The 27,875-nt window shown below is 58.9% G+C and overlaps 2 protein-coding genes across 6 annotated transcripts in view; both read right to left on the reverse strand.

Moving 5' to 3' along the window:
* Window positions 1-156: 156 nt before the first annotated feature.
* On the reverse strand, window positions 157-13,741 carry TAGLN2 (transgelin 2). 2 transcript variants are annotated; one of them, XM_077841425.1, is made up of 5 exons: window positions 13,643-13,741; window positions 3,181-3,373; window positions 2,599-2,773; window positions 1,841-1,943; window positions 157-1,296 (listed from the first exon to the last, which is right to left on the reverse strand). In XM_077841425.1, exons 2-5 carry the CDS (start codon window positions 3,355-3,357, stop codon window positions 1,155-1,157), a joined length of 597 nt encoding a protein of 198 aa, XP_077697551.1. In that variant the 5' UTR covers window positions 3,358-3,373; window positions 13,643-13,741; the 3' UTR covers window positions 157-1,154. The 2 variants fall into 2 exon arrangements, with proteins under 2 accessions (XP_077697551.1, XP_077697550.1); XM_077841424.1 differs by lacking the exon at window positions 13,643-13,741 and adding an exon at window positions 12,489-12,613.
* Window positions 13,742-17,629: 3,888 nt separating this feature from the next.
* IGSF9 (immunoglobulin superfamily member 9) overlaps window positions 17,630-27,875 on the reverse strand; it is a 61,868-nt gene continuing 51,622 nt past the window's right edge. For 2 of the 4 annotated variants that reach the window (XM_077841437.1, XM_077841436.1), the window contains 2 exons: window positions 27,251-27,396; window positions 25,226-25,945 (listed from right to left, as the gene is read on the reverse strand). In XM_077841437.1, the coding sequence (XP_077697563.1) occupies window positions 25,716-25,945; window positions 27,251-27,396 (376 nt within the window). In that variant the 3' untranslated portion in view covers window positions 25,226-25,715. Of the gene's footprint in view, window positions 17,668-25,225; window positions 25,946-27,250; window positions 27,397-27,875 lie in introns of those variants that run through there. The other 2 variants (XR_013348696.1, XM_077841438.1) reach the window with 2 other exon arrangements.

Consider the following 27,875-nt stretch of genomic DNA (forward strand, 5'->3'; position numbering starts at 1 on the left):
TTGCTTGCACTGTCATTTCACTCTTTGCTGCCCCAACAGTGTCTGAGAATTGGAAGCTAAGCCAATCCTGCATGAGCTGCTGAGACCCCAGTGCCACCCCTCCACCCCCACCCTGCTTTGTGCTAGGCTTCCCCATCACACACAAGGACTCAGGGATATAAACAAGATTTGTTTTATTCTGATTGGTGACCTCAGCGATACATTCCAGTCAGAGTGATCAGAGCACAGGTGACAGCTACAGCCTAGCTGCTGAGCTGGGCATGCAGCACTGCTGGACCAGCTAGGGTTAGGGTCAAGCCACAAGTCAGCCAGGAGCAATGGGGCCCGCTGGTGTTGGAGCTAGCCCCAGTGTCACAGATGCAATGCACTTCCTAGCTCCTCCACCCGGGAGAGCACAGCACACAGCTGCTCCTAACCCAGAGGGAGGACCTGGACCAGCTGGCTGACAATGCCCTGTCCCAAGCCCCAGGGCAGGGTATTTCAGCCCTTTCTTCACAGCCCCAGCTGGGCAGCATTCTGCCTCCATTCCAGCTACGGGAGCCTGGGACATCAGGTTACATGTTTTGTTACTAGCACAGGTGAGTTACTCGGAGACAATACAGACTGCTCTGCAGCACACGTGCGGGATTAGAGACAAGACAGTCGCTAGCAGGTCTTACAGCTGAACAGAGCCCTGCAAGGGAGATTTTTGGTCCTAAGACTATTGACAGATCAGCAAGAGCCACTGGCCTGGGTACCTGGAATGCAAGAAGTGGGTTTGCTGCTTCAGGCAGAGCCCCAAGCCCGAGGGAGGAGAGATCTGGCTAGCAGCCATAGCTTTGGCACTTTGCTTTGATGGCAGGGTGGGAGGGGGCAGCCTTGAGTGGTCCCAATGTCAGTCTAGACAGTCATTTGGTCAAATATGGAAATTTGTTTGGTCCCTACAGAACTAGGGTGTAAGACAGTGGGGGAGGGAGTTCATGGTGCTGGGATAGGGAGCTCTGAATACAGACTGTCAGGGCATGAGGCCCTGGCCCATTTCACTGTGGCGGTTTGTGGGGGGTGTTCAAGGCACCACTCCCCAATTTTCTAGACTGTAGACGAATATATTAAACCCTGGGGGTGGGGTGGGGGGGGGAAGATGGTGGAGAGGGAGTGCTGCCATGCTGGGCTGATCAGAGGATCTGGCGTGGCATCCCATAGCCTGTCATGCCCGCTTGTGATGCACCCCGGTTGGTGCCCATCTGCAGCCCAATCACGTTCTGACCCTCCTTCAGCTTGTCTTTAGAGAAGTCACGGCGGTTCTCCTGGGATTTCCTGGGGGTGAGGAGAACATGAGTCAGACCAGAGGGGTCATAGGGAGAACACCTGGGTGGCACCTAATGGCTAGGCAGAAGTGCATGCTGAAGAGGAGCAGCAACTATGCCTTCATTGTATTGGCTACACTACAGGGCCTTCCAGGACAGTCAGGCTGTATGAGCCAACACCCTGTTCCTCTGTAGAGGGACTGAGACCCAAATCACTTTGCTTCCCTGTAGCCAAGTCCCCAAGCCAGTCACAGACTGAGCCCCAGAGTCCCTCTTGCAGGCTGGGAGAGAGGGGGCACAGAACACTGGCAGGTGCTTGCAGCACTTCTAGCCCTCCTGCTGGAAGAGGTGGCTCCTGCACAGCAAGGCTGCCCAGCTCTACTCCCTGACTGGAGAGTGGAATCTACTTCCAGTGGCTCCAAGATCAGCTAGAGACAGGGAGCCCCAAACCTTACTGCACCCAGGGCTGGGCCACACCCACTTGGCCTGACACCCCCCACCCTGTTCTGAGGGGCTGGTTTTCTGTTACTCTCAGAAGTTCAAGAGCCACTTACTTGGGGAACCAGTTGGGATCTCCAACGAACAACCCATCTTGCTTTGTGACAGCCAAGCCCCCCAGGTTCATCAGGGTCCTCTGCACACAGGCCATGTTCTTTCCTGGCAGGGCAGAGAGCCCATGAGTGATGTGCTGTGATTTGACCTAGGTGCATTCAGCACAGAGCCCAGCCTCTGCAGTGAGCCCAGGCAGCACTTGGATGGGGTCAGTTACCCAACCCTGCCAGTGGGGCCTGCTGCTCATCTAAGTTCACACCCAAGCTCTCTGGCCCATGTACAGAGCCCTGGCCAGAGTTCAGGATAAGCAGCCATTCCAGAGAATGGTGACAATACCATCCCCAGACAGATTCTCCTGGGTCCAAGCACAGCCTTTGGATGTGCCAGAAGCATCTGCTGACCCAGCAGGTGTGGAGCCTGCTGGGAAAGGGTCAAATGGGCTCTGCTAACTCATGAAGGCAGGAGACCCAGTGTCACCCAGATACAAGGGAGGCAGGAGAAGATCTAGGGTATGGGCTGAGTCACCCTGAGGAGGATCCCCAGGACAAGCAGAGCCTGGGGAGGCAGCTTTCTGCTGATGAAGCCAGACCCCATGAAGGGGAAGAGTTTGGATTTCTGCACTGCACAAGGGCTGGATCTAGGGCAGGCTGCTCATGTGGAGTTTCCAACTCAGGGGTTCCCTGCTCATCCCCATGCTAGGGGTTAAGCCTCCCACATAAGCCAGGGCAGTTATGTGCCAGGCCACCCCCACTCTCCCTACCTTCCCAGAGGTCCACAGTCTGGAAGATGTCAGTGGGTGCAATGCCATACTGCTCAGCAGCCCGCAGGAACTGGGAGATCTGTTCCATTTGCTTGAAGGCCTTGTTTGAAGGCTCTGTGTTGGCAACCGGCCCCTGGCCCTTTGGGTAGAGGCTGTTGATGAGTTTGCCGAGCACCTGGGCAGGAAGAACAAGGATAAACCCAGGACTCAGCCAGTGTGCTGGGCAGGTCTCTGTAGCAGTCTCCACAGCACCCTGTATCTGGGGACAGGACCATCTGTGGGGGTTACTTCAGGGCAGAGTCCACCCTTGTTAGCTCAGCACAGCCAGTGTGTGCCCTGGCGTGCTCCAGCCCTGCTAGGGGAGGCTCAAGGGGCAGCAGGGAGGACCAGGTGCCCCTGGTCTATGGAGCTGTGCTGCCCCCGCAGAGACCCTGGAGGATGCTTGTATCTCACTGCCCCATCAAGGAGGGGGAATTGCCTGGGGCTCCAGCTCCCTGGAGGGGAAGGGATGTCGCAGCTCATGCAAGAAAGCCCAAGCTGCTGGGGCACACAGGGAGATCCTTCTGCCCCAGCGATACTCACTGTGCCATCTTTCAGCCACTCCTGGAATTTCTCTTTCCCGGGCTCAGGTGGCTGGATGCCCCCACACTGTGCCAGGATCCACTGGGTGAGGATCTGCTCCAGCTCTGGGTCGTACTGCTTGTCGATCCTCTGCTGAACCTCCCAGCTGAGTCCGTAGGCTGGTCCCCTGTTTGCCATGGCAAAGATGCAGTGTCTGCAGGGCCAACACAGACAGGGCAGCTGAGTGAGGCACCCTCTGCAGTCTGAGCCATGACAGCAGCATCCATCAGCCAGACCTTGCCTACTGTGTGGCAGGGATGGGCTCCAGATACAGCTTCCCTCTCCCCACACCCAGTTCCTGCTTCTGCTATTCCAAGACTTGATCCCTTCAGCTTTTGGGGCGCTGTAGGATCAGCACTGATCGGGGCACCTCTGCACTGGGCCCAGCAGAGCATCATTCAGATTCAGCCCCTCCCTCCACCCACCCAAAAAACACCTCCTGGGCCAAAGCCCACTCCGCAAGGTCAGGGCAGGAGAGGAGACAAAAACATGGTGGGTCAGGATTGTAAAAGAAGTGGCTGCTGCCTTGGCTGCAGCCCGGACCAAGGTCTCTCCAGACGGTGGGAAAGTGCCTGTCCGAGAGAGCCCATCTCTCCCACCCATCCTATACACTGGGTGCTGTATCAGGAAAGTCAACAGCCCTGCTGGCCAGGCACATTCCAGCCCTAATCTCTGGAATGCAGCTCTGTGCTGGGGCCAAGCAGGACGTGCCAGAGCCTCGGCCCAGCCCCAAGCTGCCTGAGGAGCCCAGCAGCTGTTCTGCAGGGGAGCTGCCCAGCCCCACAGGCTGCTACATGGAGCCTTAGGGGGAAACTAGGGCTCCAGGACAGATGCAGCCAGGCCAGAGGCACTGGCTCGGGCTGCCAGTCCAGCCCTTGGCTGGCTCTTCAGCTCACACCCCATGTAAGGGGATAGGTGCCACGCCCCTCCCCACTTGCTGGGATGGTCATCTCAATCCCACTTGTTCTGCTCCCCCGCCCAGGCCAGCTGGTGGCAGGCTGGGGTCTCAGATGGGACCAGGCTTTCCAGGAAGAAGAGGGATGAAGGAGCTGCAACTCTGCTACAATCCACCCCATTGCTCCACCTCCCACCACTGCTGAATCATGCTTGCACCTCTGGGTGAGGCCTAGGCTGGAGTTCTCAGCCAGGAGACCTCATCACCTTTCTAAGGGCTGCCAGCGTCACCACCACCACCTGCAGCATGGGAATGTTGCTTGGCAAGGCAGTGACAGGCGCTGGAGAGAGCGAGACTGCACAGGGTGCCATACAACAATGCTGCACTCAGCCAAGGGCTCTCCTGGCTGGGAGAGACTTGGGATTCCTGCCTCACAACATGGGAGCAAAAGAAGCTGCAAGCTCTACCCCAGGTGCAGGCTGCACATGGAGCAGCTGCTGGTCTGGGTCCTGTGTTGAAGACATCTGCAGCACATGGGCAAGATGGAGGCAGAGGGGGGCCATGCCCAGGAGCTGCAGAGAAGGCTAGACTGTAGGGAGGGCAGCTGGCAGTGCTGGGCCAGAGGAGCTCTGACCAGTGCTGCCATGGCAGGCCCCTGCAGGGCTTGTGAACATGGGCAGTTCTGCTGTGGCTCCTGGAGGGAGCAAGCAGCAGCATTTGATGTGCCAAGCCTGGGTACCCATCCATGCCTGCAGGACAGTTCTAGCAGAGTCATGAGGAGAGGGAGGGCACGCAGGCACCAGCAAGGCCTGTCCTTGCAGGGATTTTTGGCCCATGCTGGACACAGTGGGCAGGACAACAGCCACCACCCTCTAGACTAACCGGGAACTGCCTCCGGCTGGGATCTGAACAGACAAGCCCCAATAAATGATCCTGCAGGCCAGCCAGCCCCAAGGCAGGCCTGAGCCAACAGCCCCCACCATGATGCTGCACCAGCACTTCCTGGACAGCAACTTATCACCATTGCAGGGAACTTCCTACCCAAGCAACCCCTACCCCCACCCCCAACCAGTGTCCATGGCAGCCCCACTCACAGGCACCACCCTAGGAGCGGGAAGTGGTGGGGGGGGGGGGGTATTTCAGCTCCTGCAGCCATTCTGAAGGGAGAGGCTCCAAGGGAAGGCTGGGAAGGAAATAATCAGCATTTGCTGGTCCCTGCCCTGGTGCCAGATGGGAGTGAGACCTTTCCAGAGATTCCCCTTATTTATAGAGCCCCAATCCTCCCTGACCGCACCACTTCCCCCAGCAGCTCAGTCAGGGGGAGCTCCTTATAATCCTGACCCTCAGCTGGTCGAACAAGGGGACAGCACAACCCAGATGCACATGGGCACCCAGCAGGCTGGCTCCCCACCCCACCCATCACTATGGAGCTGACCTTGCAAGAGCCCAGTGGACCCAGCACCCCACCCCTCCCCTGAAATGTTTACCAGGGTTGTGAAATGGCTCTGGGCCCCAGAGCCAAGCAGGGGAGGGGAGGGGTGAATCACTCCCATTCAGGGACAATTGCTATTGAGCAACTTGGCGATTTAATCATGTCTGGAGATTGTCAGTAGTTTGGCTCCCTCCAGATCCCTCAGTGTCACTGAGACCTAGCCCATGCTGGATGTTCAGGGCATGCATGGCTCTGGCAGCTGAGAGGAAGGGGCAAGGATGCCACAAGCCAGGGACGCTGCAGCTCTGGGCACCGTTCCTGTGGCAGGAAGCAGGCCCTCCCCCACCCAGCCTGGTGCCAATATGGCAAGGAAGGGGTAAGAGGGGAGAGCTCTTCTAGACACAATGGCACATGCACCCTTCCAGGCAGGGGCTTCCACCCCAAAAGGCTGGGACCCAGGGGCTGTGCCAGATGGGAATGTGGTTCCCAGGCACACACAGGAGGGAGGGGCGCTATTCCAGAGCTGGAAGGCTAGGCACTCTACCCCACCCAGGCTGCAGATGCCTAGGGAAAGAGGCCTGAGCCAGTAGCCTGAGCCTTTGCTAAAGTGGCCTGAAATGCTCCTTCCAGAGGTACTTGAGCATTCGGGGTGAGGGGAGGAGCTGGTTATCTCCAGAACCCCCAGCACCACAGATCCCACCAGGCCTGTGGCTGTTGGGTCGCACTACAGCTCCCTTGAGAGCTCACCCAGCTTGCTGGGCACAGGGGAAGGTTTGAGCCATCCCCAAAGCTTGTCCGAGAAAGAACTGCAGTACGAACCTTCTGTCCTGCTGGCTTTTTTCCCCCAGCAGCAGCCTTACCAACCCTCCTCATCGATGGTCCCTGCCTGCCTGTCCTCAGCAGTCCCCAAAACCCCAGCCACTGCTCACCCCTGCACCAGTGGCTGCCCTCCACAAGCGGCTGCCCTCCACAAGCACCGAGCCAGTGTTACTGAGGTAGAGACCATCTGTCCCCAGCAAGGTGCCTGCATGGCTGACAGGTTGGAGTGAGGCAGGGGAAGGGGAAGATCCAGCTCAGCAGCTGTGGAATTGCTGCTCTGGGTCTGCACGCCACCTCTGCAAAGCAGGCAGATCTGAGGCAGGAGAGCCAGTCTGAGGGGGTGCAGACACACCCAGCTAGGACCCAGTCACACAAAGGAGCCAGCCCTGAGGGCTCCAGCCCCTCCCAGCCACATGCCAACTCCCAGCCCTCTGTGCTGCAGGCAGCTCCTTCCAGTTCAGTGTAGCTGGCCAGAACCACCCAGGCAGAGGGAAACAGAGATGGGGGCAAGTCCTGTCTCAGCATGTTCCAGAAGCTCCTCAGGTTGCACTTTGGTGGGTTGTCCCCCCCCCATGCAGGGAGCCCAGCTCTCTAGGCAAGTCTCCCAGCCAGCAGCACTCAAGTCAAGGAGTGGGCTATCTCACCCCTGGATCCCAGCCTGTTCAGGGGGCAACAGCAGCCAGTCCACTCAGGATGGCCAGAGCCATGATCATCCTCCCAGGTCAACCCTAGCCAGGCTCCAGGCAGTCACTGCTACTGGGGGGAAAGGTGCTGCATGGGTTCAACTACAACCTGGTGTTCACTACACTCCTCTCTGTGGCACACAGTCCAGGAGTGCAAGCGTACAGCTCCTGTGGGGGTGGGGAAAGAGACCAGGGCAGCGCTGCTAGGAGGCGACTCCCTGCCATTGCCAAGGCTGGGAACAGACCTTCCCTACCAGATCAGCTCTGCAGAGAGCATCTCACACCCACACTTGCACCATGCAGGTTAGACGGTCAGGCAGTGTTTCTGGGAAGCCAGCACCTCTTCAGCACTTATACAGATCTAGCTCCTTTCAGGCACATGCTTGCTGAACCATGAAGGGGCCAGTTAACGGGAGGCCAGATGCTGCCTGACTCACTGCTCATCATTGACTCACTGAGCTGGATTTAACTTCTGCACCCCCCCCCCATTAGTTTCACATTCTCAAGCTCAGGACAGTCCAGGGCATGTGGGAACTCTGCCCAGTCCAGCCCCTAGATGGATGCTTTAAGTAGAAATGGGCTCAGAAGGCAGGGTTTGGTTTCCCTACAGTATGGGTTAAGTCTGTTTGGTGCATGCCAGGCCAGCACTTGGTCATAAACTGGACCTGAGCCAGGAGAGGAGCTGGTGTCACCAATTCTCCAGTTCATCCTGCCAGGTGTTGAGAGCTGATGGCACAACACAGCTTTGTCCCAGCATGTCAGGGAAGAAGAAAACCTACATCACCTCATTTCCCAGAACAGTTGCTACCTGTGAGCCATCACAGCCATGTGAGCATGCCCACCTATCTACTATAGATGGGGTGAGAGCAGGGCTGCCTCAGCCACACAGCCAAGTGCATGGTCAGCTCTAGGACCAGAGGATATAGTGTCCTTGCAGGCTGGGCAGCTGGCTGGCAAGCAGTGAGCAGGGACTTGGTTATTCACCATGCTCCCTTCCTGAACATGTACTCCCAAGCTGTACATGGGACATAATGACTCTCCTGTCTGTAAGCAGGATGAAAGGGGGCACTACCTCTGTACATGACCTACACCCCCTACCTGCTCCTGCACCCCAACCCCCTCCCAAACCCAAACTCCCTCCCTTGGCAAGTATAATTCTTAATTAACCAGAATTTTTGACTAACCAGCACCCCTCATTCCCCCCCCCCAATATGCCAGATAACAAAGCTTTTATTGTATTTAGCTTCACAAAGTGCTCAGACACCTACACAGAGGCAATATCCTGTACCCAAAGATCTAACCAGCCAGATGAGCAACATCAGCCAATGATTTGAAACTGAAATCAGCGAAGTGCTAACTGAAAAGCAACAGCAGATTAAGTGAAGGTAATTAGCCACTAAGTAGATTGGCAAGGGATGTGAGGATTCTGCATCGCATGGAGATTTTACATTGAGCTCAGCTGGCAGTCCGAGCTGGGAGGCTCTGGCCTGTGCTAAGCAGTCATTCAGAGTGGATGATCACAACAGTCTCTTCTGGTCTTGAAATCTAGGAGAACGTTGCTTTAATTGGGTCCCAGCAGGATCTTGTTGTCTGGAGAGCATCTGGCTACGCTGGCCCATTGTTCTCTCACAGTCTGGACATGGGCAGCAAATGGAACACACTGAACAATGGGACAGGACCAGCTGCTGCCAAGTCAGCATGCTATGCCACACCCTTCATTGGGAACATGGGCGGAGGAGATAGCACCTGTCCCATCCAGGCAGTAAGTGAGCAGCCACTGCTAGAACCCACAAGCTGGCTGGAGATTTGTTTCCATCATTTACATGATCTGGGTACAGACATTCCCTCACTCACTTATTTGTGCTTCCACCTGCCCCCAAGTGGGACCTGCAGGAACTTTGAGAAGCTGATTGAAGAGGGCTGTCCCCAGAGCCCCCACGCCAAACCTTGGATCAGTCCTTGGCAGACGGGGGGGGGGGGTGGCCAAAAAGTCAGATCCCACTTCCACTGCAGCTCACCAGCAGGAGTGCAGCTTTGCAGAGTTAGAGCAACATCAAGTGGGGCACAGCCTGCACTGGGCTCAGACAGCAGCAAGAGGGCTGAGGGAGGGAGAGCACCCCACTTCCCACAAGATTAGTGGAACAGACTGGTGCTGAGCCAGAGGCCCCTGGCAAGGGTTCTCAGAGAGGACAGGCCACAGAAAAGGCATGAAGGGGGATTGGAATGGCCCCTGCCCAGGTCAGTGGCCCTATCTGGGAAGCTACAGAATAGGTAGCTGAGCTTCTGGAGCGTGGTTGCAGAGAGGGCACCCGTCAGGCCCAGCCTGAAGCAGCTGTGAAAAGCAGCTCCCCAGGAGCATTAGTAGCACTGGGCTCCAGGCCAAGGAATTGGTGGAGACAGGGCTGATTTCCTGCCACAGACAGCATCTGCAGGAGACATGAGTGCTGGGGGGGGGGCAGCGCTGGAAGACAAGAGCCAGCCCTGGGGGCGGATGCTACTGAGCGGAAAGCAGCCAGGTGGCCAGGAAGCGATAAGCCCTCAGGGGAACTGAGCCCCCCCACACATCTGAGCAGGGAGGGCAAGTTGCTGCTGCTGAAATCCACACAGACAGGAAGCCCCCTGGAAGTGTGGGCAGGTCCCCTGGGGATGTTGCCATGGGGACAGAACACAAGCCAGCCACAGACCCAAAGGCACCAGAAGTGCAGGGTCCCTGCTATACTAGGGTCCCAGGAGGGCAGCATGTTCATGTGGGCACACCAGAGCACAGGGCTCCATGAGGCATGTGTCTGGGCAGACACCCCACATGAAGGGCTCTGGCTAAGAGCTGCCAAGGAGTGGAGCAAGCCAGCAAGAAGGTACAGGCCCCATGCTGGGCTCTTGGGCAGACAGCCTGGCTGCTGAGCCACCCCCTCTCCTCCCCAGGAGTTTGGACTGGCTCTGTTTTGGCCTGTGTCACCCCCCACCCACAAGAGCCCAGGGGGAGGAGCTAGGGTTACCACCTGGCTGGTGCAGGACCAGCCTGGCCGGTTTTGCCAGAAAAATAATTTAATCTGCTGCCTTTTTTTTTTTTTTTTTAAATTAAGTGTGGGTCTAAAACAACGGGGAGTTCTTGTGGCACCTTAGAGACTAAAATTGAAATTGCAGCAACCCCTCCTGTCTGCCAAGGACTAAGAAATTGATGTTCTCGATCTTATAGTATCGAGAGAAAGAACACTTATAGATAAGTGGCTGTTGAAGGGAGGGGGGTTGTGGAGTTGCCTTGCGGTTGGGGGTGCAGCCACCTTACTTGGGGGGTGGTGATATTTTTGCATTTCAAAGGTAGTAACCCTAAGAGGCGCCAACAGAGCCTGCAGCTTCAGCTGTTGAGACTGCCAAGGTGTGGGGAGGCCATGACCACCATGGGGGTCATGAGGAAGGAAAGGCCCCACCCTACTCACCCCTCCTCCTGCTACCCCCACATCCACTCACTTGCAGCCAATGTTCTTGAGGGCACTGACCCTGGCTCCAGCTGGGAGGAGGGCCTGCAGCACCCCCAGCAGGCAAGCCACAAGGAGACTCAGCCATGCAGATGCTGCCTAAGAGCTACACAGCTCTCTTGGCTTTCAGGTCAGCTCTTTGGAGCCTGCTGGCTTGGGGGGGGGGGCATAGATGGGCTAGTGTGGGAGGCAGAAGGGCTTACTGGGTGGGGGGGTGGGTGGATAGTCTCTCTGGCCCCCCCTCAGAACTGCAGATTCTCCCTGCTCAGAGCTGGGCCACCCAGGATTAGTACCTCCACCCAGGAGAGTTCTGGGACCCTAGTCAGGGCAGGCCCCAGCCATTCCAACCTGCAGTTCCCAGAACTGAGCACCCTGGGGGCAGAGGAGGATTTGATGAAATCAGAATGCAGGAGCCAGATCAGCATCTCATGAAACTTTAGAAGGCACATTCCCCGCCCCCCCAACCCGCCTATCTCCACCATTCAGAGGCTCCAGCTGCCGAGAGAGGCTCATTACCGACGGGAATAAAACTGCCCGCTCTGCCTGCCCCTGGAGAGGTGCCAGCACGCAGCAGGTCGATTCACATGAACCGCCGCTGCTGTTTTATGGGGCAGTTTCACTTTATGGAGGCCCTCAATTTAGCTGTGAGCAGATTCCCATTAAACATTCCTGCCCAAGAGCACAGGCTGCTAATCTGCTGTCCCGGGACATGCTGCCACCCTCCCAAATCCAGGCCTGCTGTACATCGACATTGAAGCTTGCCAAACTGGGAGCTGGACAAGGCCTTTTCCCTGTGTTAGCCATGCTGAAGGCAGGACTGTTACATGTTCCTAGCCATCAGGCAGCCTGGGACAGGAGAGCCCAGCCTGCTCCCAAGAACCCATCTGGATTTGCTGCTGTCCCACAAGAGGTGCCAATAACGGGCCAAAGTGATGGATCTAACTCCCATTCATCCCAGTTACCTGCAATACCTTCTCCCTGCCCCCAGGGCCCTGCACAGAGTTCTGGAGAAGGACAAATGCAGGAGCCAGCAAACACTCCCCATGCTAGGACCAGTCCAATTCCACAGGAACTTCATTGGCTCAGGAGGCCATTCCACAAGAGCGGTCTACACAGCACTGGAACCACTTCCACTGTACCACTCCAGTGGCTGCTGTTATACTGGTAAAAAGCTACAGCTGCAGCCTGATCATACACGACCAGCTATGCCAGCAGGGGAGGCACCTCCAAACCAGCAGCGCAGCATCCACACTAGAGGACAGCTGACTTAGCTACTGCAGAGCCCCACCCTAGCCAGAACAGCTACATTGACACAAACAGTCTGCTAGAGCTAGACCACTGGTTCTCAGCCTTTCCAGGCTACTGTCCTCTACTTTCAGGAGTTTGATTTGTTTGCATTCCGCAAGCTTCACCACCTTTAAAAACTACTTGCTTACAAAACCAGTCATCATAATAATACAAGTGCCACAGCCACACTATTACTACAAAATTGCTGACCTCATTTTTACCAGATTATAAAATAATTCAACTGGAATACAGTTATACTTCCATTTCAGTGCATAGTATGTGAAGCAGTATAAGCAAGTCAGTGTCTGTATGAAATTTTAGTTCACATGGACTTCGCTAGTGCTTTTTGTGTAGCCTGTTATAACACTAGGCAAATATCTAGATGAATTGATGTACCCCCTGGAAGACCTCTGTGTGCCCTCAGGGGTACAGGGATCCCTACTTGAGAACTACTGTGTTAGACCAGGCCTTCCTTGCCTTGCATCAGGGGCTGCCCCAGCTCTTGAATGAGGGATTTTCATACCACAGTCTGAGAAAAGCAACCTGGAGGCTATGGATGAAGTGCAGCCACTTCACACGGCACTGCCCAACAGCATGCTACTGGGTGGATGCCAGGCACCACCACACCCTGACCAGCCACGGCAGGAGGGAAGGGACTTAGGAGCTGGAGAGCTCACCCATTATTTGCACTCTGGGTCAAAGCAGCATTAGCCTGCTTGAGGGACCAGTTGTGGCTGTTCCAAGTGGCCAGTCCCTCAGGGGAGGGCAAAGGCTTCATACATCTCCACTGCTCACAGCCATTTTAGAAGCAGAGTCCTGGAAACCAACCAGCGTCCGGGGAATTGGGTCAGACCCAGAAGCACTGCTAATTTTTCCTTTTCTGGAGAGAAAAGAGGGCCCAGGCCAGGAGACTGTTTTGAGCATGAAGTCGTCAGCCCCTCACCGGCCTTTGTAACCGCTGTGCTGCTTGCCAAGCTGGGGAGCGCAAGGCAGGGGGAGGAGAGCAGGCCTGAAGCCAGGAGCAGCAGCACAAGGAGCCAGTTCGCAGAAGTTCCCCGATTTATAAGAAGTTTGTTGTAGCAACAGGCTGCTAGCTCCAGCCGGCCGCGAAGGGGTCATGATCCCCGATGAGACAGCAGTTTCTGCCCTAGAGACCCAGACTTTCCCCACAGCGCCCGAGTGCCTTCGCCAGCGACCACCCCCGAGAGGGCGAAGCAGCGACCACACTGACCCAGCTCCCCTCTGCGGACCCACTGGTTCACTCACTCCAGCCACGGCAGATTTAACAGCCCAGGCCACAGCACCCTCTCCCCCAGGGCCTGCAAACAGGGGGTCCTGGGGCAGCCTTCGCTGGCAGCAGCACCGAGCAAAGCCACCACCTTTAAGAACCCACCCACTGGACCGGCCGAGCTTAGGGGCCCCACCTCCGGCCCCAGCCACACCAAGCCAGGGGTTCAGCCCCGGGGCTAGCTGCTGTTCTGACACGTGGGAAGCCTGCGCCGGGGCCGAGGCCGTGACCGCTCAATCAGCCCGCGGGCCCGCAGCTTAACGCCCGCGGCACACGGGTGGCAGGCAGCGCACCTGGCCCCGCTGCGCGGCCCGGCACCGGGAACAGCCCCACACCCCGGGACGAGACTTCGGGAACTCCCCAGGTCCTGAGCCGGAGCAACCGCGGGGAGCTGCCAGGAGCGCAGCACCTACAGCAGCCCCCGGCCCTAAGGGGCCCCGCGCTCGCCCCCAAGCGTGAGACAAGTTCGGGTGTCCCCACCCCCGCGCCCGGCCCGGGGCCCCCAGCTAGGGGCTCCCCACCCAGCCCCAGCGTGGCTCTGACCTGCTGGCGGCAGTCTGGAGCTAGAGCGATGGGATGGGGCCGCACCCAGCCCGCGCGGCTATTTGAGGGCTGATGTCAGCGTCCTGGGAGAGGGGCGGTGCCGAGGGAAGGGACTTAAAGGGCCAGGAGGGCCCAGCCCCGCCTCGCAGTAAGGGGGGGTGCGGTGGTGCTAGGCGTTCTCCAGGGCTGGAGCCGCCTGGGTTCTGCCGGGCCCCACGGGAGAGCTACCCGCTTCGAACCTGCCTTTAGCTCCCCTAGCCTGGGTCGAGCCCAGCCGCCCTCACCCCTGCGGCACCTTCAGGGGAGCAGGGCGTTGAGTTCAGGGAGGCCGCTTCCTCCTGCGTGTAGCGGGAAGCCCCCTGTGTCTGTCTGATGGGAACCCCCGGAGGCCAGGCTGTAACTGTCAGTTCCTGACACACCCCTGAGAATATTGTAGCTTTCCACCGCCCGCAGGCAGGGGTCCGGCTACAATCCACAGACACAAAACTCTGGGAAGGCAGGATCGAGGTCTGGGCTCAGCCTTAACCTCCCCACTATTTCCATGCACTGAAAAAGCAAATGCAGAGAGGATTCTACCAACGCTCAACCTCTGTTCCGCCTCTCCCCATGGGGGGGGAGCACATCACCTGCCTTTTGGCAGAGGACAGTGCCCCTCTCATGGATCGTAGAATATCAGGGTTGAAAGGGACCTCAGGAGGTCATCTAGTCCAAGCCCCTGCTCAAAGCAGGACCAATCCCCAGATCCCTAAATGGCCCCCTCAAGGATTGAACTCACAACCCTGGGTTTAGCAGGGCAAGGCTCAAGCCACTGAGCTATCCCTCCTCCCCAGGGAGTTGCACAGAAGGGCCAGGTTCTTCTACACCAGCCTTTTCTCCCTGGATGTGACCAATGCCGAAGCCTGCAGGGTGCCCTAGACCAAACTCCAGACAGTCAGCGCGGGCAACCGGGATTGGCTGGAGCTGCCTCTCACTCTGGCTGAGCTGTCAAAAGCCCTCTGTCTCATGCCCACCAACAGATCCCTGGGCATGGACAGGCTGACAGTGGAGTTCTATTACGTGTTCTGGGACGTCCTCGGCCCGGACCTTGTCACCGTTTGGGCCAAGTCCTTGGAGAGTGGGGTCCTCCCTCTGTCGTGCAGGTGAGCCATGCTCGCCTTGCTGCCAAGGGGGACCGCCGCAACCTTCGGAATTGGCGTCCTGTCTCACTCCTCAGCACGGACTGTAAGGTCATAGTGAAGGCCATTTCGCTGCGGCTGGGGTCCGTGCTGGCACTCCAACCAGACCTAGACCTACATCCTGGACCAGACCATCTTTGATAATCTGTACTTGGTCTGGGATCTCTTGGAGCTCGGGTGTAGGGACGTTCTGTCGTTCGCCCTTCTGTCCCTGGATAAGGAGAAGGCGTTCGACAGGGTGGACCACAGGTATCTCCTGGGCACTCTGTGGGTGTTCAGCTTCAGGCCCCAGCTCGTGGGTTTTCTCCAGGTGCTGTAGGCCTCCGCAGAGTGTCTGGTCAGGCTCAACTGGACCCTGACCTAACTGATCAGCTTCAGACACGGGGTCCATCTGGGGTGTCTGCTGTCAGACCAGCTGTATGCTCTGGCGATTGAACCCTTCCTCTGTCTCCTCTGCCAGAGGTTGACGGGGCTAGTGCTTCGGGAGCCGGAGCTGCGCCCGGTCCTGTCGGCATACGCTGATTATGTGCTCCTCGTGGTCCAGGACCTGGGCAACTTGGTGTGGGTGGAGGCTTGCCAGGCCATCTACTCAGCGGCCCCCTCTGTCTGGGTCAACTGGGTCAAGAGTTCTGGCCTGGTGGTCACGGATGGGTGGTAGGCGAGCTCCCTCTCACCTGCGCTTCAAGCCATGGGATGGGTTGGAGCGCGGGTCTGTTGCTCTATCTCGGTGTTTACCTTTCTGCCATGCATCCGTCTCCACCAGAGAACTGGCACAGTTTAGAGGGCAGGTTGGCAGAGTGGCTCTGGAGATGGACAGGACTACTCTGGTGTCTCTCCCTTCGAGGGAGGGCACTGGTGCTCAACCAGCTAGTCCTGTCCATGCTCTGGCACCAGCTCAACAGCCTGGTCCCAGCCCCGGGTTTCCTGGCTGATATCCAGAGGCTGGTTCTGGGGTTCCTTTGGCCAGGACTGCACTGGGTCTCTGCAGGAGTCCGCCACCTGCCCCGGAGGAGGGAGGACAGGGCCTGAAGTGCCGGCGCACTCAGATCCACGTCTTCCACCTCCAGGTCCTGCAGAGGCTCTTTTTTTGGTGCAGGTAGTCCGGCGTGGAGCATGTTGGTGCACGCCTTCCTATGCCGCTTCTGAGGGCTCTGATATGACCGGCAGCTCCTTCATCTCCATCTGAGGGGTCTTCTGCAAGACCTCTCCGGCCTGCCAGACTTCTACCAGGACCTCACCCGGACCTGGAAACTGGTCTTGGTGACCAGGTCCGTGGCGGCCACCAAGGGGGCAGATCTCCTCGCAGAACCCCTGCTACACAACCCCTAACTCCGTGTGCAGGTGGCGGAGTCCCACTCAGTGCGACAGAGGCTGGTCCTGACAGAAGTCAGCAGACTCAGAGACCTCCTGGACTACAACCGAGGAGACTGGCTGGATCCCCTGATGCTCGCTCAGCGCATGGGGCTCTCTGGCCCTCGTACTCCCCGGCGCGTACTTCAGGAGGTGAGGGCCGCTTTACCACCTGCTACTCGGGCCTACCTCGACTGAGTCCTGCGAGAGGGTGCCTCCCACCCTGCACCCCAGGCCTTCTGGATGGTGCCCCGGGGACCTACCCGGCCATTCAACCCCTTCACTGTGAGCCGGCTCCACAACTTGCAGCCAGCTCGTTTCTGGACCACACCAAGGAAACATCTGTACACGCTTGTGCTCCACACCCTTCACGTCCTCACCCTCGTGTCCCACCCCAACATGAAGTGGCGGGACTTCTTACCACCTCTGGAGGGTGAGGAACCCCAGTGGGCAAGCCTATACTCCACCCTGGTCCTGAAGCCCACCAGGGATATCAGTTGGCAGCTCCTCCATGGAGCTGTGAGCACGGGCATGTTCTTGGCATGGTTCACCCCCATCCTGGACACCTGTGCCTTTTGTGGAGAGAGGGAGACCCTGGCACACGTGTATCTGGAGTGCACCAAGTTGCAGGCCCAATTCCGGCTCCTCTTAGGAAGAGGACCCCCCCTGCGCATACTCCAGGAGGTGGGGGCAGCCTTGTTTCCCACCTCTCAGGTTTTCTTAGTTGTCCCCCGTAATTAAATGAGATCCAGACCTTGTGGATCCTCCCGTTAGGCTGGGGGAGGTCTTTTAGCAGTGAGCAGGCTTCTGCCACCCACTTCCAGGATCCCAACAGGCTTAACCTCTCCTCTATTTCTATGCATTGAAAAACCAAACCCAGAGACAATTCTACCCAATGTCAACCTCTGTTCTGCCTCTCCCCCTCCCCCCATGGAGGGGAGTGAAAAAGCACGTCACCTGCCTTTTGGCAGAGGATGGCACCCTCCTCACAGGTCCGGAGGAGATGTGCGGAAGGGCTGGGCCCTTCTATGTCAGCCTCTTCACCCTGGACCTGACCAATGCCGAAGCCTGCAGGGTGCTCTGGACCAAACTCCTGACAGTCAGTGCGGACAACCGGGACTGGTAGGAGCTGCCTCTCACTGTGGCTGAGTTTTTGAAAGCCCTCCATCTCATGCCCACCAACAAATCCCTGGGCATGGACGGGCTTTGGAGTTCTACCGTGTGTTCTGGGACGTCCTCGGCCCGGACCTCATCACCGTTTGGGCTGAGTCCTTGAAGACCGGGGTCCTCCCTCTGTCGTGCAGGTGAGCCATGCTCGCCTGCTGCCAAAGAAGGGGGACCTCCACGACCTTCAGAACTGGCATCCCATCTCGCTCCTCATCATGGACTACAAGATCGTAGCAAAGGCCATCTCGCTACGGCTGGAGCCTGTGCTGGTGGACATGGTGCATCCCGAGACCTCCTCGTCAACCTCCTCTTGGCTCTGTCCAAAGTCACCATCTGCAATACCAGGAGGAGGAAGCTGGACGAGGGGGCGCTCTGCGACTGTGGGGCCTATTTCTGATCCTCCCTGGTCTCACGCATCCGGGCAGAGTTCCTCTGGGCGGCATCCACTGGCTCCCTTGACAGTTTGAGGAGTAGTGGGTGCTGTCCGGGGTTCTCTGCACAGTGTCCCTCTCTGGATCCCTAGTTTTGAACCTGTGGCCTTCACTCCTGACCCTGTTATGTCTTAGTGTCCCCCGTCTTCATTTGGTTCCTGGGTCCAGTGGTCCCTTCAGCTAGGCTGCGGGAGGGGCCTTTAGAATTGGGTGGGCACACCTCCCAGGATTTCCAACAAGGCCTCTCTCTGTGAGGGAGGGCACTGGTACTGAACCAACTAGTCCTGTCCATGCTCTGGCACTGGCTCAACACCCGGGCCCAGCCCCGGAGATCCTGGCCCGGCTCCAGAGGGTAACTGTGGAGTTCTTCTGGCCAGGACTGCACTGGGTCTCTGCAGGGGTCTTGAGTCTTCCCGTGGAGGAGGGAGGACAGGGCCTGGTCTGCCTCCGCAACCAGGTCCATGTCTTCAGCCTCCAGGCCCTGCAGAGACTCCTTTATGGTGCAGGTAGTCCGACGTGGAGCATGTTGGCACATGCCTTCCTCTGCCACCTGCGATACGACCGGCAGCTCCCTTATCTCCATCCAAGAGGTCTTCCATGAGACCTCTCCAGGCTGCCGGTATTCTACCAGGACCTCCTCCAGACCTAGAAGCTATTCTCGGCGACCAGGTCCATTGAGGCCACCGAGGGGGCAGACCTCCTCGCGGAGCCCCTGCTGCACAACTCCAACCTACGTGTGCAGGTGGTGGAGTCCCCCTCAGTGCACCAGAAGTTGATCCTGGCAGAAACCACCAGAATCGGAGACCACCTGGACTACGAAAGGGGAACTCGGTGGACCCTTGAGCGCTCGGTCAGAGCATGGTGCTCTCCATACTCCTGACCCCCCCCTGCGCATACTCCAGGAGGTGAGGGCAGCCTTGTTGCCCACCTCTCAGGTTTTCCTCAAGCAGCTACTGCAAGAGGGAGCTCCCCGCCCACCCCTCAACCCGGGCCCTCCGGACCTTTTCATCGGGCCACTGTCCTGCGACCCCTCCCGGTCCCCTCCCATCCACAATCCGAGCTAGCTGCACGCCCTGCAGCCGGTTCACTTCCGAACTGTGCCTAGGAAACAACTATAGATGCTCACTTCCTCACCCTCGTGTCCCGCCCTGATACCAAATGGCAGGACTACTTGCCACCTGTGGAGGGTGAGGAACCCCGGTGGGCAGCCTCAATTCCACCCTGGTCCCACGGCCTGCTGGGGATATCAGCTGGCAGCTCCTTCATGGAGCCGTTAGCACGGTTGTGTACCTGGCGTGGTTCACCCCCATTCCCGCTGCCTGCCCCCTTTTGCGGTGTAAGGGAGAACCTGACGTATGCTTATCTAGAATACACCAGGTTGCAGCCCTTATTCCAGCTCCTCCAGAACCTTCTGCTGAGGTTCTGGATGCACTTTTTCCCACACCTGTTTACATTTGCACACCCTGTCCGTGGCCCTATGAAGTCGCGAGACCTCCTTGTCAACCTCCTCCTAGCCCTGGCCAAGGTGGCCATCTACAACATCAGGAGGAGGATGTTAGATGAGAGGGTGCTCTGCGACTATGGGGCCTATTTCTGCTCCTCCCTGGTCTCACGCATCCGGGCAGAGTTCCTCTGGGCAGCATCCACTGGCTCCCCAGACAGCTGTGAGGAGCAGTGGGTGCTGTCCAGGGTTCTCTGCTCAGTGTCCCGCTCTGGATCCCTAGTTTTGAACTTGTGACCTTCATTCTTGACCCTGTTATTCCTTAGTTGGTCCCCATTTTCCTTTGGTTCCCAGGTCCAGTGGTCCCTCCCACAAGTCTGGGGGAGGGGCCTTTAGACGTGGGCGGGCGCACCTCCCAGGATTTCCAATAAGGCCTTGCAGGCTGAAGGCAGCAAGCATCTGGGACAGAGCAGTGCTACAGGCAAAGACCTGGAGAGCTAAAGGCAGCTCCGGGTGGGCTGCAGATATCTACAGGCTGAGGCTCTGAGGCACGGGTAAAGAGGGTGCTGGGGCTGTCTCCCAGGGAGAAGTTCCCTTGGGTGCTGGGAAGTCTCCCAAGGAGAAGTCAGAGGGGGCGCTGAAAGCAGTGGCCATCTACAGGGTCCCTGGGCCGGGAGTCGGGACCCAGATTAGTAGGTGGGCCTAGGTCCCCTCCCCTACTCACCACTGAGGAAGTGGCTGGACTGTGATACTATCCCACCCGGAAGCGGGGAACCCAGGTATAACATGGCTGGAGGGCTGTGTTTCTGAAGAGGACGCTGCAGACCTGGGAGTGACGTGTGTCCCAGAGCAGAAGTGACGGTGGCAAGGCACCACCAGAAGAGGGTGCACTGGCAAGAAGAGCTAATCTGTGTGACAGCCAGCAGGAGGCACTGGAGTGATGAGTTGCACCCTGGAGAATGCAGGCATTTGGTTGCCCCGAGGGAAGAGTGAGAGACCCAGACTGTTTGGCAGCTGCCCCTGATAGAAGGGGAGTTTGGAAGACTATTAAAGGAACGATGGAGCTGCCGTGTTCAGAGGCCTTTTTGGCAGAAGGCAGGTGTACCTTTCCGGGATGGACTTTGGCGTTGCCACTTCCACTGAAGGGGATTAAAGAGCAACCAAGTGGCGATTCAGGCCCTGGTGAGGCAGACCCACTGTTGCCACTGGTTTTCCAGGAATGCCTGAGGCAACTAGCAGAAGAGCAGCATTATTTGCTCAAGACCCTCCAGGAGGTGATCAGGGGCCAGAGAGCCTGGGGCAAGAAGCCAGGTCCCAGGATCAGACTAGAAGCCCAAGCAGGGCAGTGTTATGCCTGTAGGCAGTGGGGATGATTTAATTGGGGATTGGTCCTGCTTTGAGCAGGGGGTTGACTAGATGACCTCCTGACGCCCCTTCCAACCCTGATATTCTATGATTCTATGACACTTCAAGAGAGGGTGCCCCTGTCAGGAAGAGAAGAAGCCTATCCCCAAGGGAAAGGGAGCAGGGAAACCCCAAGATGGTTTCACTCCCCTTGATACCAGCTGCCAACTAGACATGGAACCATTGATCACTACCTGTTAATCCCGATGATCTAGCCAGCTTTCTGTCCACCATATAGTCCATTCATCCAGCCCATACTTTAACTTGCTGGCAAGAATACTGTGGGAGACAGTGTCAAAAGCTTTGCTAAAGTCAAGGAATAACATGTCCACTGCTTTCCCCTCATCCACAGAGCCAGTTATCTCGTCATAGAAGGTAATTAGGTTCGTCAGGCATGGAAAGGGTGTTTACCCAGAGGAGTACAGCCTGGAGCCCACAGAGGGGTAAAGTTAGGTGCCTTTTGCCTGGAGCCCTAGGAACGGGGTAAGGGTGGGGGGTGCCTAAATTAACTGGGTTACATCTTGAGCCCTAGGAACTAGGTAGAGGTGGGATGTCCTGGAGTGTGTGAGTAACTGAGAATTTTGTGCAGGTAACAGAGTGAAGATTCCCCTCAGTGGCAGGGCACCCAGTGTTAGCCACTGTGATGCTGAGCGTGTTGGTTTGTGACGCTAACCCCGAGGGTCTCTCCTGTGGCCCATCACTACTGCAGCGTGATGTATTCCCTTGGGGGCTGAGTCTGGGGGTTGGGTCAATGGGTCAACTATTCGCACTTTGTTGGAAAGGAAGGAACCTCCTGCTCCACTCCTCCTGCTGCCCCACTCCACCCTCCCTGCCATGCTCCCACCCTCTCCTGCTGTTTGATCCCACATGAGTGGGGGAGGCATTTCTATGGAAGCAATGTGGCTGTGGCCATCACTGCAGGCTCCATCGCAGGAGGAAGTGAGTCAGGGTGACTCATCCCTCCAGTACAGCAGGGTGGGACCCCTAGATGCTACGAACCCACTGCATGGGGCTGAGTTGGCTCCTCTGTGATGGTGGCTTGGGGCCCTGAGCATCCCAGCAAGAGCCCAGCTGGGGACTGTCTGTGGCATGGGAAGTTGAAGGACTCTTTGCTGCTGTGGAGGCAGAGAGCAGCTGGCTAGGCAGGTTAGGGGTCAGCCAGAATCCAGCTTTGGGTCTGAGCCTTGAGAGTCACAGGCACGAAGGGTGGGCAGCCGGCCCAAGGGCTACTCTGGGGCGCTGAGGGTCTGGATGGAGGGTGTGTAAAGGGGAGCCCAGGGCTGAGTTAAGAGGGGGCTGATGTGCATTTGCAGGGCTGAAGGAGGGGAGGTGGAAAAGGTGAATACAATAGTGGAGGTTGTAAAAAACTTTTTAAAAATGAAAAGAATTACTTTGGCACAATCCAATTGTCGCTCAGCCCAGCCATGCCAAGGCCTTGCTGTCGCCCCCGCCCCGTGGCTGAGACCAGGGAGGGCTGGCCCAGGCGCCCAGTCACTGGGTTCATGGCTTCCTGTTGCAGTCGCTGGTGCTCGGAGTGTTTCCAGGCAGATGCTGCCAGTGCCCGAGAGCTGAATGCCTGCGGCTAACCCCAGCTTCGAGCACAACTCGAGCCTTTGCGGGCAGCTGCTATCCGGTTTGCAGGGAGGATTTCGGGGCCAGGATTCAACCTTAAATGCCCATGTAAAACCACAGGTGTTATCTCCACTGCCTGGACTGCTTCCCTCCCCTTCCAAGGCAGGGAGGGGTCCAACTCCTTTCCCTCTGGCCAATCACACCAGCCCCCCCTCTTTCTGCTCACCAGTCTCCTGCCCCCCCACAGCCCTCCCCTTCTCTTCAACCCATCTCTTCTCTGACCCCATCCCACTCAGCCCCCTTCCTATCACTGCCCCCACAAGGGCCATACGTGGTGATGGGGGGAATCACCTTAGATTCAAGGCCAGAGGGGACTTTTGTGACCATGTCCTCCGAGCTCTGCCCAGATGCCAACTGGTGCCCTGGCATTGAGGGAAGGACCATCCCCTGTCCCCTAGCATTGAAGGTAGGCAGCCCCATGGAGGCGCCCAGCACCCCACCCCCACCCCCCAGTGCCCTGGCATCGAGGACAGCTAGGACAGCCTCATGGAGGCCCCCCCCCGTGCTCTGACATTGAGGGCAGGCAGCCCCATCAAGCCCCCCTGGTACCCTGGCATTGAGGGCAGGCAGCCCCATGGAGTGGCTGTTGTGAATAGGCCCCAGCTGCTCAGGCAGCTGCAGGGGGTTGGGGACGCTCATGCTGTGGTGCGCACTGGGGCTGGTTATATGCTCCCCCAGCCTGGCCCCCGCAGCCCAGCCAGGCTGGCAATGATGTGGGGGGTGCCCGCATCCCAGGGCACATGGTGCTAGGGCGGGTCAGAGACTCATGCCCAGACAGCTCATGCTCCAGGCCCTGTGCCCCTCCGTGGGAGATGCTGAAGTCCAGCAGTTTGTCTGATGCCCTTGCCAGCAGGCCCCTCTATGTGGGGGGAGTGGAGGGAGCAGGGACAGCCCCCTCTCCCTGCCAGCTCGAGACTCTAGTCCTGTCCCAGAGGATGTGTCCAGCCTCTGCTGCCAGGGAGCAGCCTGGGGAGCTGGGGGTGGTGGAGTCCAACTTTCACCCATGAAGGAGGCTCATTGCTTCCCTGGGTCTCAGTCCAGTGCCACCTCCTGGGCACTGATTGTCCCCAGTCCCAGCGGCCAGGGCAAGTCCCTGGTCCCAGCCCACCGTGTCCTGGGGCCTGTGGGCTGGGCTGGCACAGCAGCTCCCACCCTCAATGGGGATGTGCCAGAGAGCAGTGCCCTGATCTCACAGTGATGGGTGCCCTTTGGCCCCTGGTGCCTGGCAGAGTCCTTGCCCAGGGTATCCTGGGCAGCAGCACAGAGCAGGGCCAAGCAACCCTTGTCACCTTTGGGGATGGGGGGAGGCATATGCCCACGAGGTCTTTGCAGGCAGCAAGCTCTGGGGCAGCTACAAACCCAGCAACAGCGGCACTGGGGCCTGAGCTGGCCCCACTTGCTCCTGCCGCATGACCAGGCTCCCAAGCAGCCAGCAGGTGCCCCCAGCTCTCTGGGCCAATCCCTGCTCCCTATGAGTGGGGTAATGTAATGGGGACTCTGCCTGAGGGGGGGCAGTGCCCACAGGAGGTAGCATTCTGGGGGGACAGACAAGGCTGCCTGAGTTCATTCACCCCAAACCACCTCTTTCCCCAGGGACCCTCATGCTGCTCCTGTCCTGGCTCGGTTGTTGGGGGAGGGATCCCAGGGCAGCGGGAGCAAAGGAAGTGGGGGAGGGGGGGCAGGGGGAATTGCAGGGAAGAGTCTGTGGTATGGGGGTGGGGCAGAGGGGTATTGGGAGAGGATTGTGGGGTGGGTGGGGCAGGAGTGGGTCTTCGGGGCAGGGATGCTGGGGAGGGGTTGGTAGTGGGCGGGAGGGGACACAGAGGGATGCCGTGTGGAGCTCATGGTGCAGAGGTGTATGGGGGGGCGGCAAGGGAAGGGGGGTTGAGCGGGGGGGGAGGTGGGCTGGGGGAGCACCATGTGGCAGGGCGGAGATGGGAGGGGGAGGGGTCCATGGTGTGTGTGGAGAGAGCAGGGCAGGGGAGGCACATGGTGCAGGGTAGTGGTGGACGGTCTGCGGTGCTGCGCTGGGGCTGGCTCAAGGGGTGGGGGAGTTGGGAGGGGTCTATGGTACAGGGGAGTCTGTGGGGAAGGGTCGGGGAGGGGAAGGCAAAGGGAAGCACCTGGCGTGGGGGAGGGGTCCATGGGGCAGGGCTGAGGGAGGCAGCCGACATGGGGGAGGGAAGGGTTCATGGGGCAGGGCTGGGTGGTCCATGGCCCTGGAGCTCCGCGGCCCAACCACTTCCCTTGTCAAATGACCTGCCTGAGCCTGGCCAAATCTGGGGAACGAGGAAGTGCAGCCCATCCGGCCCCAGCAGCCGGGCATGGCCTCCGCTAACCCTGCCCGTGCCAGGTGCTGCTCCAGGGCCTGCGCTAGCCCGTGTCCCCGCCGCAGGGGCTGCACCACAGCCCTGCCCCTCACTTGGGTGCTGGCCAGGGATCACCCCAACAGGCCCTCCTGGCCACTACAGCAGCAGCCTTGCTAGATTTCATGTTGCCAACCCCCTGTGGCTGCGTGGAGGCCACAGCCTGGTCAGCCTGCCCCCCCTCTGCCCACAGGGCCTGCAGCAGCTAGGGCCAGAGGGGAGGGGGGCACCTGCCAAATAGAGACGAGCTGGAGGTAGGCCCAGGCCCCAGCCCTCCTGAGCCAAGGCAGCTGGAAGCAGCAGGGCGCTGGAGGTGAAAGGCTGCGTGGCTCCAGGTGGGGGTGATGGCACTCCACAGGGCCAGGAGGTGACGGTGGGAGATGGGGGCAGGCGCTGCGTGGGGCCAGGGACTGATGGCGGGAGGGCACTCCGTGGGGCGACAGCGAGAGATGGGGGAGGACACTCCGTGGGGCTGAGGGGTGACGGGGGGAGACGTGGGAGGGAGCTCTACAGAGCTGGGTGGGAGGGGGTTGGCAGATGGGGTGGAGGCTCCCTCGCCTGGCATTGGAGCCTGTCGCCCCTGCCGGCATGGTCTGTCACTCCCATGGGGGCTAAAGTCTGTGCAAGTCTCTCTTTATTCCGTTACAAATGCCTCTGCCCTCCACCCATCCCCTGATAGGACCTCTTGGCCCATCCCCCACAAGAAGCCCTTGGCCCACTCCCTGGCCCAGCCCGTGGGAGCTCCTGGGGCCAGGAGCAAGAGACAAGCAGCCTGTGGCAAGTGCTATCTGTTGGCTTGGGGCTCGGCCTGGGCTCAGCTCGGTCCCCACAGCTGTTCAACCACGTGCTGTACGAAGGGCCGGTCAGGCCGAAACGCACCTGGCAGGCTGAGCGTCAGGCATGGGCTCCCCGCATCACAGGCCCTAGGACAGCCTGGCAGACCAGCCACTGCAGGGGCCTCCTGAGTCCTGACCCCACATCTGCTGATGATCCCATGGTGGGGCGTGGCATCTGCCCAGCCAGGACGCTGCAGGGATGCCCTGCCACCCAGCAGACTCTTTGCAGCCCAGTCACGCCAGGCCATGTGAGAGAGCGGGGTGCATCCTCTCACAGCAGCGTGGCCTGCTCAAAGCGCTCATCGTAGCGACGGCTGCTCATCCTCTGCCTGCGCTGCTGGGCAACCTCCCTGCGGCGCCGGTATGCCAGGAACTCCTCCCTCAGGGCCACACAGCGAGCCTCCGGGCTGGCACGGGCCTGTTCTGAGCCCGACGCCTCCAGGGCATCCACTGACTTGGAGTTCCCCGGGGAGCCACTGCCGTCACTGGGAGCTTTGGCACCTGCAAGCCAGCAACAGGGACGGCATCAAAGGAGGGGAGGGCAGGAAGTACCCCCCACCCCAGTCCTGCCCTCCCTCACCATGGTCCCCAAGAGGCTGCTCCAGGGTCAGGGGAAGGGAAGCAAAGAATGACTCCTAGCTGGGACCAGCTCAGCACAGCTCACACGGGCCCGCCCACAGAGGCTCCCATCTGGGACCAGCTCAGCTCAGCTCACACGGGCCCGCCCACAGGGGCTCCCAGCTGGGACCGGCTCAGCGCAGCTCACACGGGCCTGCCCACAGGGGCTCCCAGCTGGGACCGGCTCAGCATGGCTCATCCATGGGTTGGGTCCCTCCTGGAGGTAGAGTTACTGCTCACAGCCCTGTCTTGGTGCCCGCTCATGGCTGGGGTAACAGCTGGTAAGCCTGGCCCCCGGCTGGGATTGAGAAGCACCAAACAGCAGCCCGCGGGGTTGAGAGGCTCTGACTCCAGAGGGGGATAGGTGAGGAGCTAGACTGGGCCTGGTGGCCTCCTCTGTGGTGGGGTAGGAATACAACACTGTGCCCAGCTAACCCACTGCTAGGCCTACAGCAGGGACATGGGAAGCTTGGTCTGAAGCCAGTCCTGAGGCAGAGTAGGAATTTTTTGTAATATTTTGTATGTTCCTCAGTTTCCCCTAGGTGGCGCATGGTTAAGTCAAAGGTGGGAAAAGGTTGTTCAACTGATAGGCCTTTACTTACTTGGCAGAGATCCAGGTGTGACTGATGCCTGGCTGTGTGGGGCCTGGGGCCCCAAGCCCATGGAAAGTCCGAGAAGACAATGGCCTCTCCCATTGCCCGGACATTTGGCACTTAGCAACTAACGACCATGGATGGCCCACCCTCTGCAAGTGTGACCAGCTGGAGAACAAAGGCCTCCTGGGGTTGTTAAGTGTGGGCTGCTGGAAGCAGCAGCGGCTCCTGGGCTGGGACTAAAGAGGGTTCAGAGGTCTCTGTGCTGGCCAAGATGGACCATGCTGTAACTTTCTGTTTCTCTGCATGCCTCATTCTGGAGGGGAGGGCTTGTGCTAATCCCTGGGATACACCGGAGGCCCCGGAATCTCAAATCACAATACAGGCTCTGCTCACCTCCCCTATGGAGATGCAGCCACCTCCGGAGTAGGATGTGGCAGCTGTTTATACTCACATCCTCATGCCCCTGTACAGGAGTCCAGGGAAGAGAGTTAGGGAGGCCCCATAGGCACCTGGAACAGCAGGGAGGGCTCGGGGGGCAGGACTCTGGGACTTGGGTGGCCAGCCCGCAGGCAGGAGCACCCTGCTCACTCACTCTGCCGCTCCAGCTCCTGCACAGCGATGGTGGAGACGGGTCTCTTGGGGTTCCCGCTGCGGTACAGCTGCAGCGCATCCAGGATGTCTGACTCCAGCGCAAACTCTGAGTCCCACTCATAATTCTCATCCACAGATGTGTTCCTCCTGCCGGGCAGAGGGCAAAAGCAAGCGTTAGGAGCTGGGGCTCTAATGTGGGACAATGTCCAGTGCTGGGGGTCGGGCTGGCTGCCCCAATGCCATGGGGAGGGGAGCAGTGAGAGGCTGACAGGGGGCTGGCTGCCCCAGTGCCATGCTCAGTGTCGGGGAGACGGGAGCAGGGGAAACACTGCCCCAGGGGGCCGGCCGAACCACTGCCCCAGTGCCATGCCCAGCGAAGGGTGAGGGGAGAGCAGAGAGGATGCCAACAAGGGGCTGGCTGCTGGGGTGAGGGGGTGCCTCAGGAAGGATGTGGACAAATTGGAGAGAGTCCAGTGAAAGGCAACAAAAATGATTAGGGGGCTGGGGCACATGACTTATGAGGAGAGGAGGGAACTGGGCTTGTTTAGTCTGCAGAAGAGAAGAGTGAGGGGGGATTTGATAGCAGCCTTCAACTACCTGAAGGGGGGGTCCAAAGAGGATGGAGC

This window comes from Eretmochelys imbricata, chromosome 24 (genome assembly GCF_965152235.1).
Source record: "Eretmochelys imbricata isolate rEreImb1 chromosome 24, rEreImb1.hap1, whole genome shotgun sequence".
NCBI lineage: Eukaryota > Metazoa > Chordata > Testudines > Cheloniidae > Eretmochelys > Eretmochelys imbricata.

What these genes read in the sequence shown, in the direction of transcription:
- TAGLN2 (XM_077841424.1), bottom strand. Translation starts at nt 12,589, where the DNA reads ATGAAGCCTTTGCCCTCCCCTGAGGGACTGGCCACTTGGAACAGCCAC. An exon ending in AGTGGCTGAAAGATGGCACA is followed by an intron (nt 2,774 to 3,180) that starts GTGAGTATCGCT and finishes CTTCCTGCCCAG; the next exon opens with GTGCTCGGCAAACTCATCAA. An exon ending in GATCCCAACTGGTTCCCCAA is followed by an intron (nt 1,297 to 1,840) that starts GTAAGTGGCTCT and finishes CCTCACCCCCAG; the next exon opens with GAAATCCCAGGAGAACCGCC.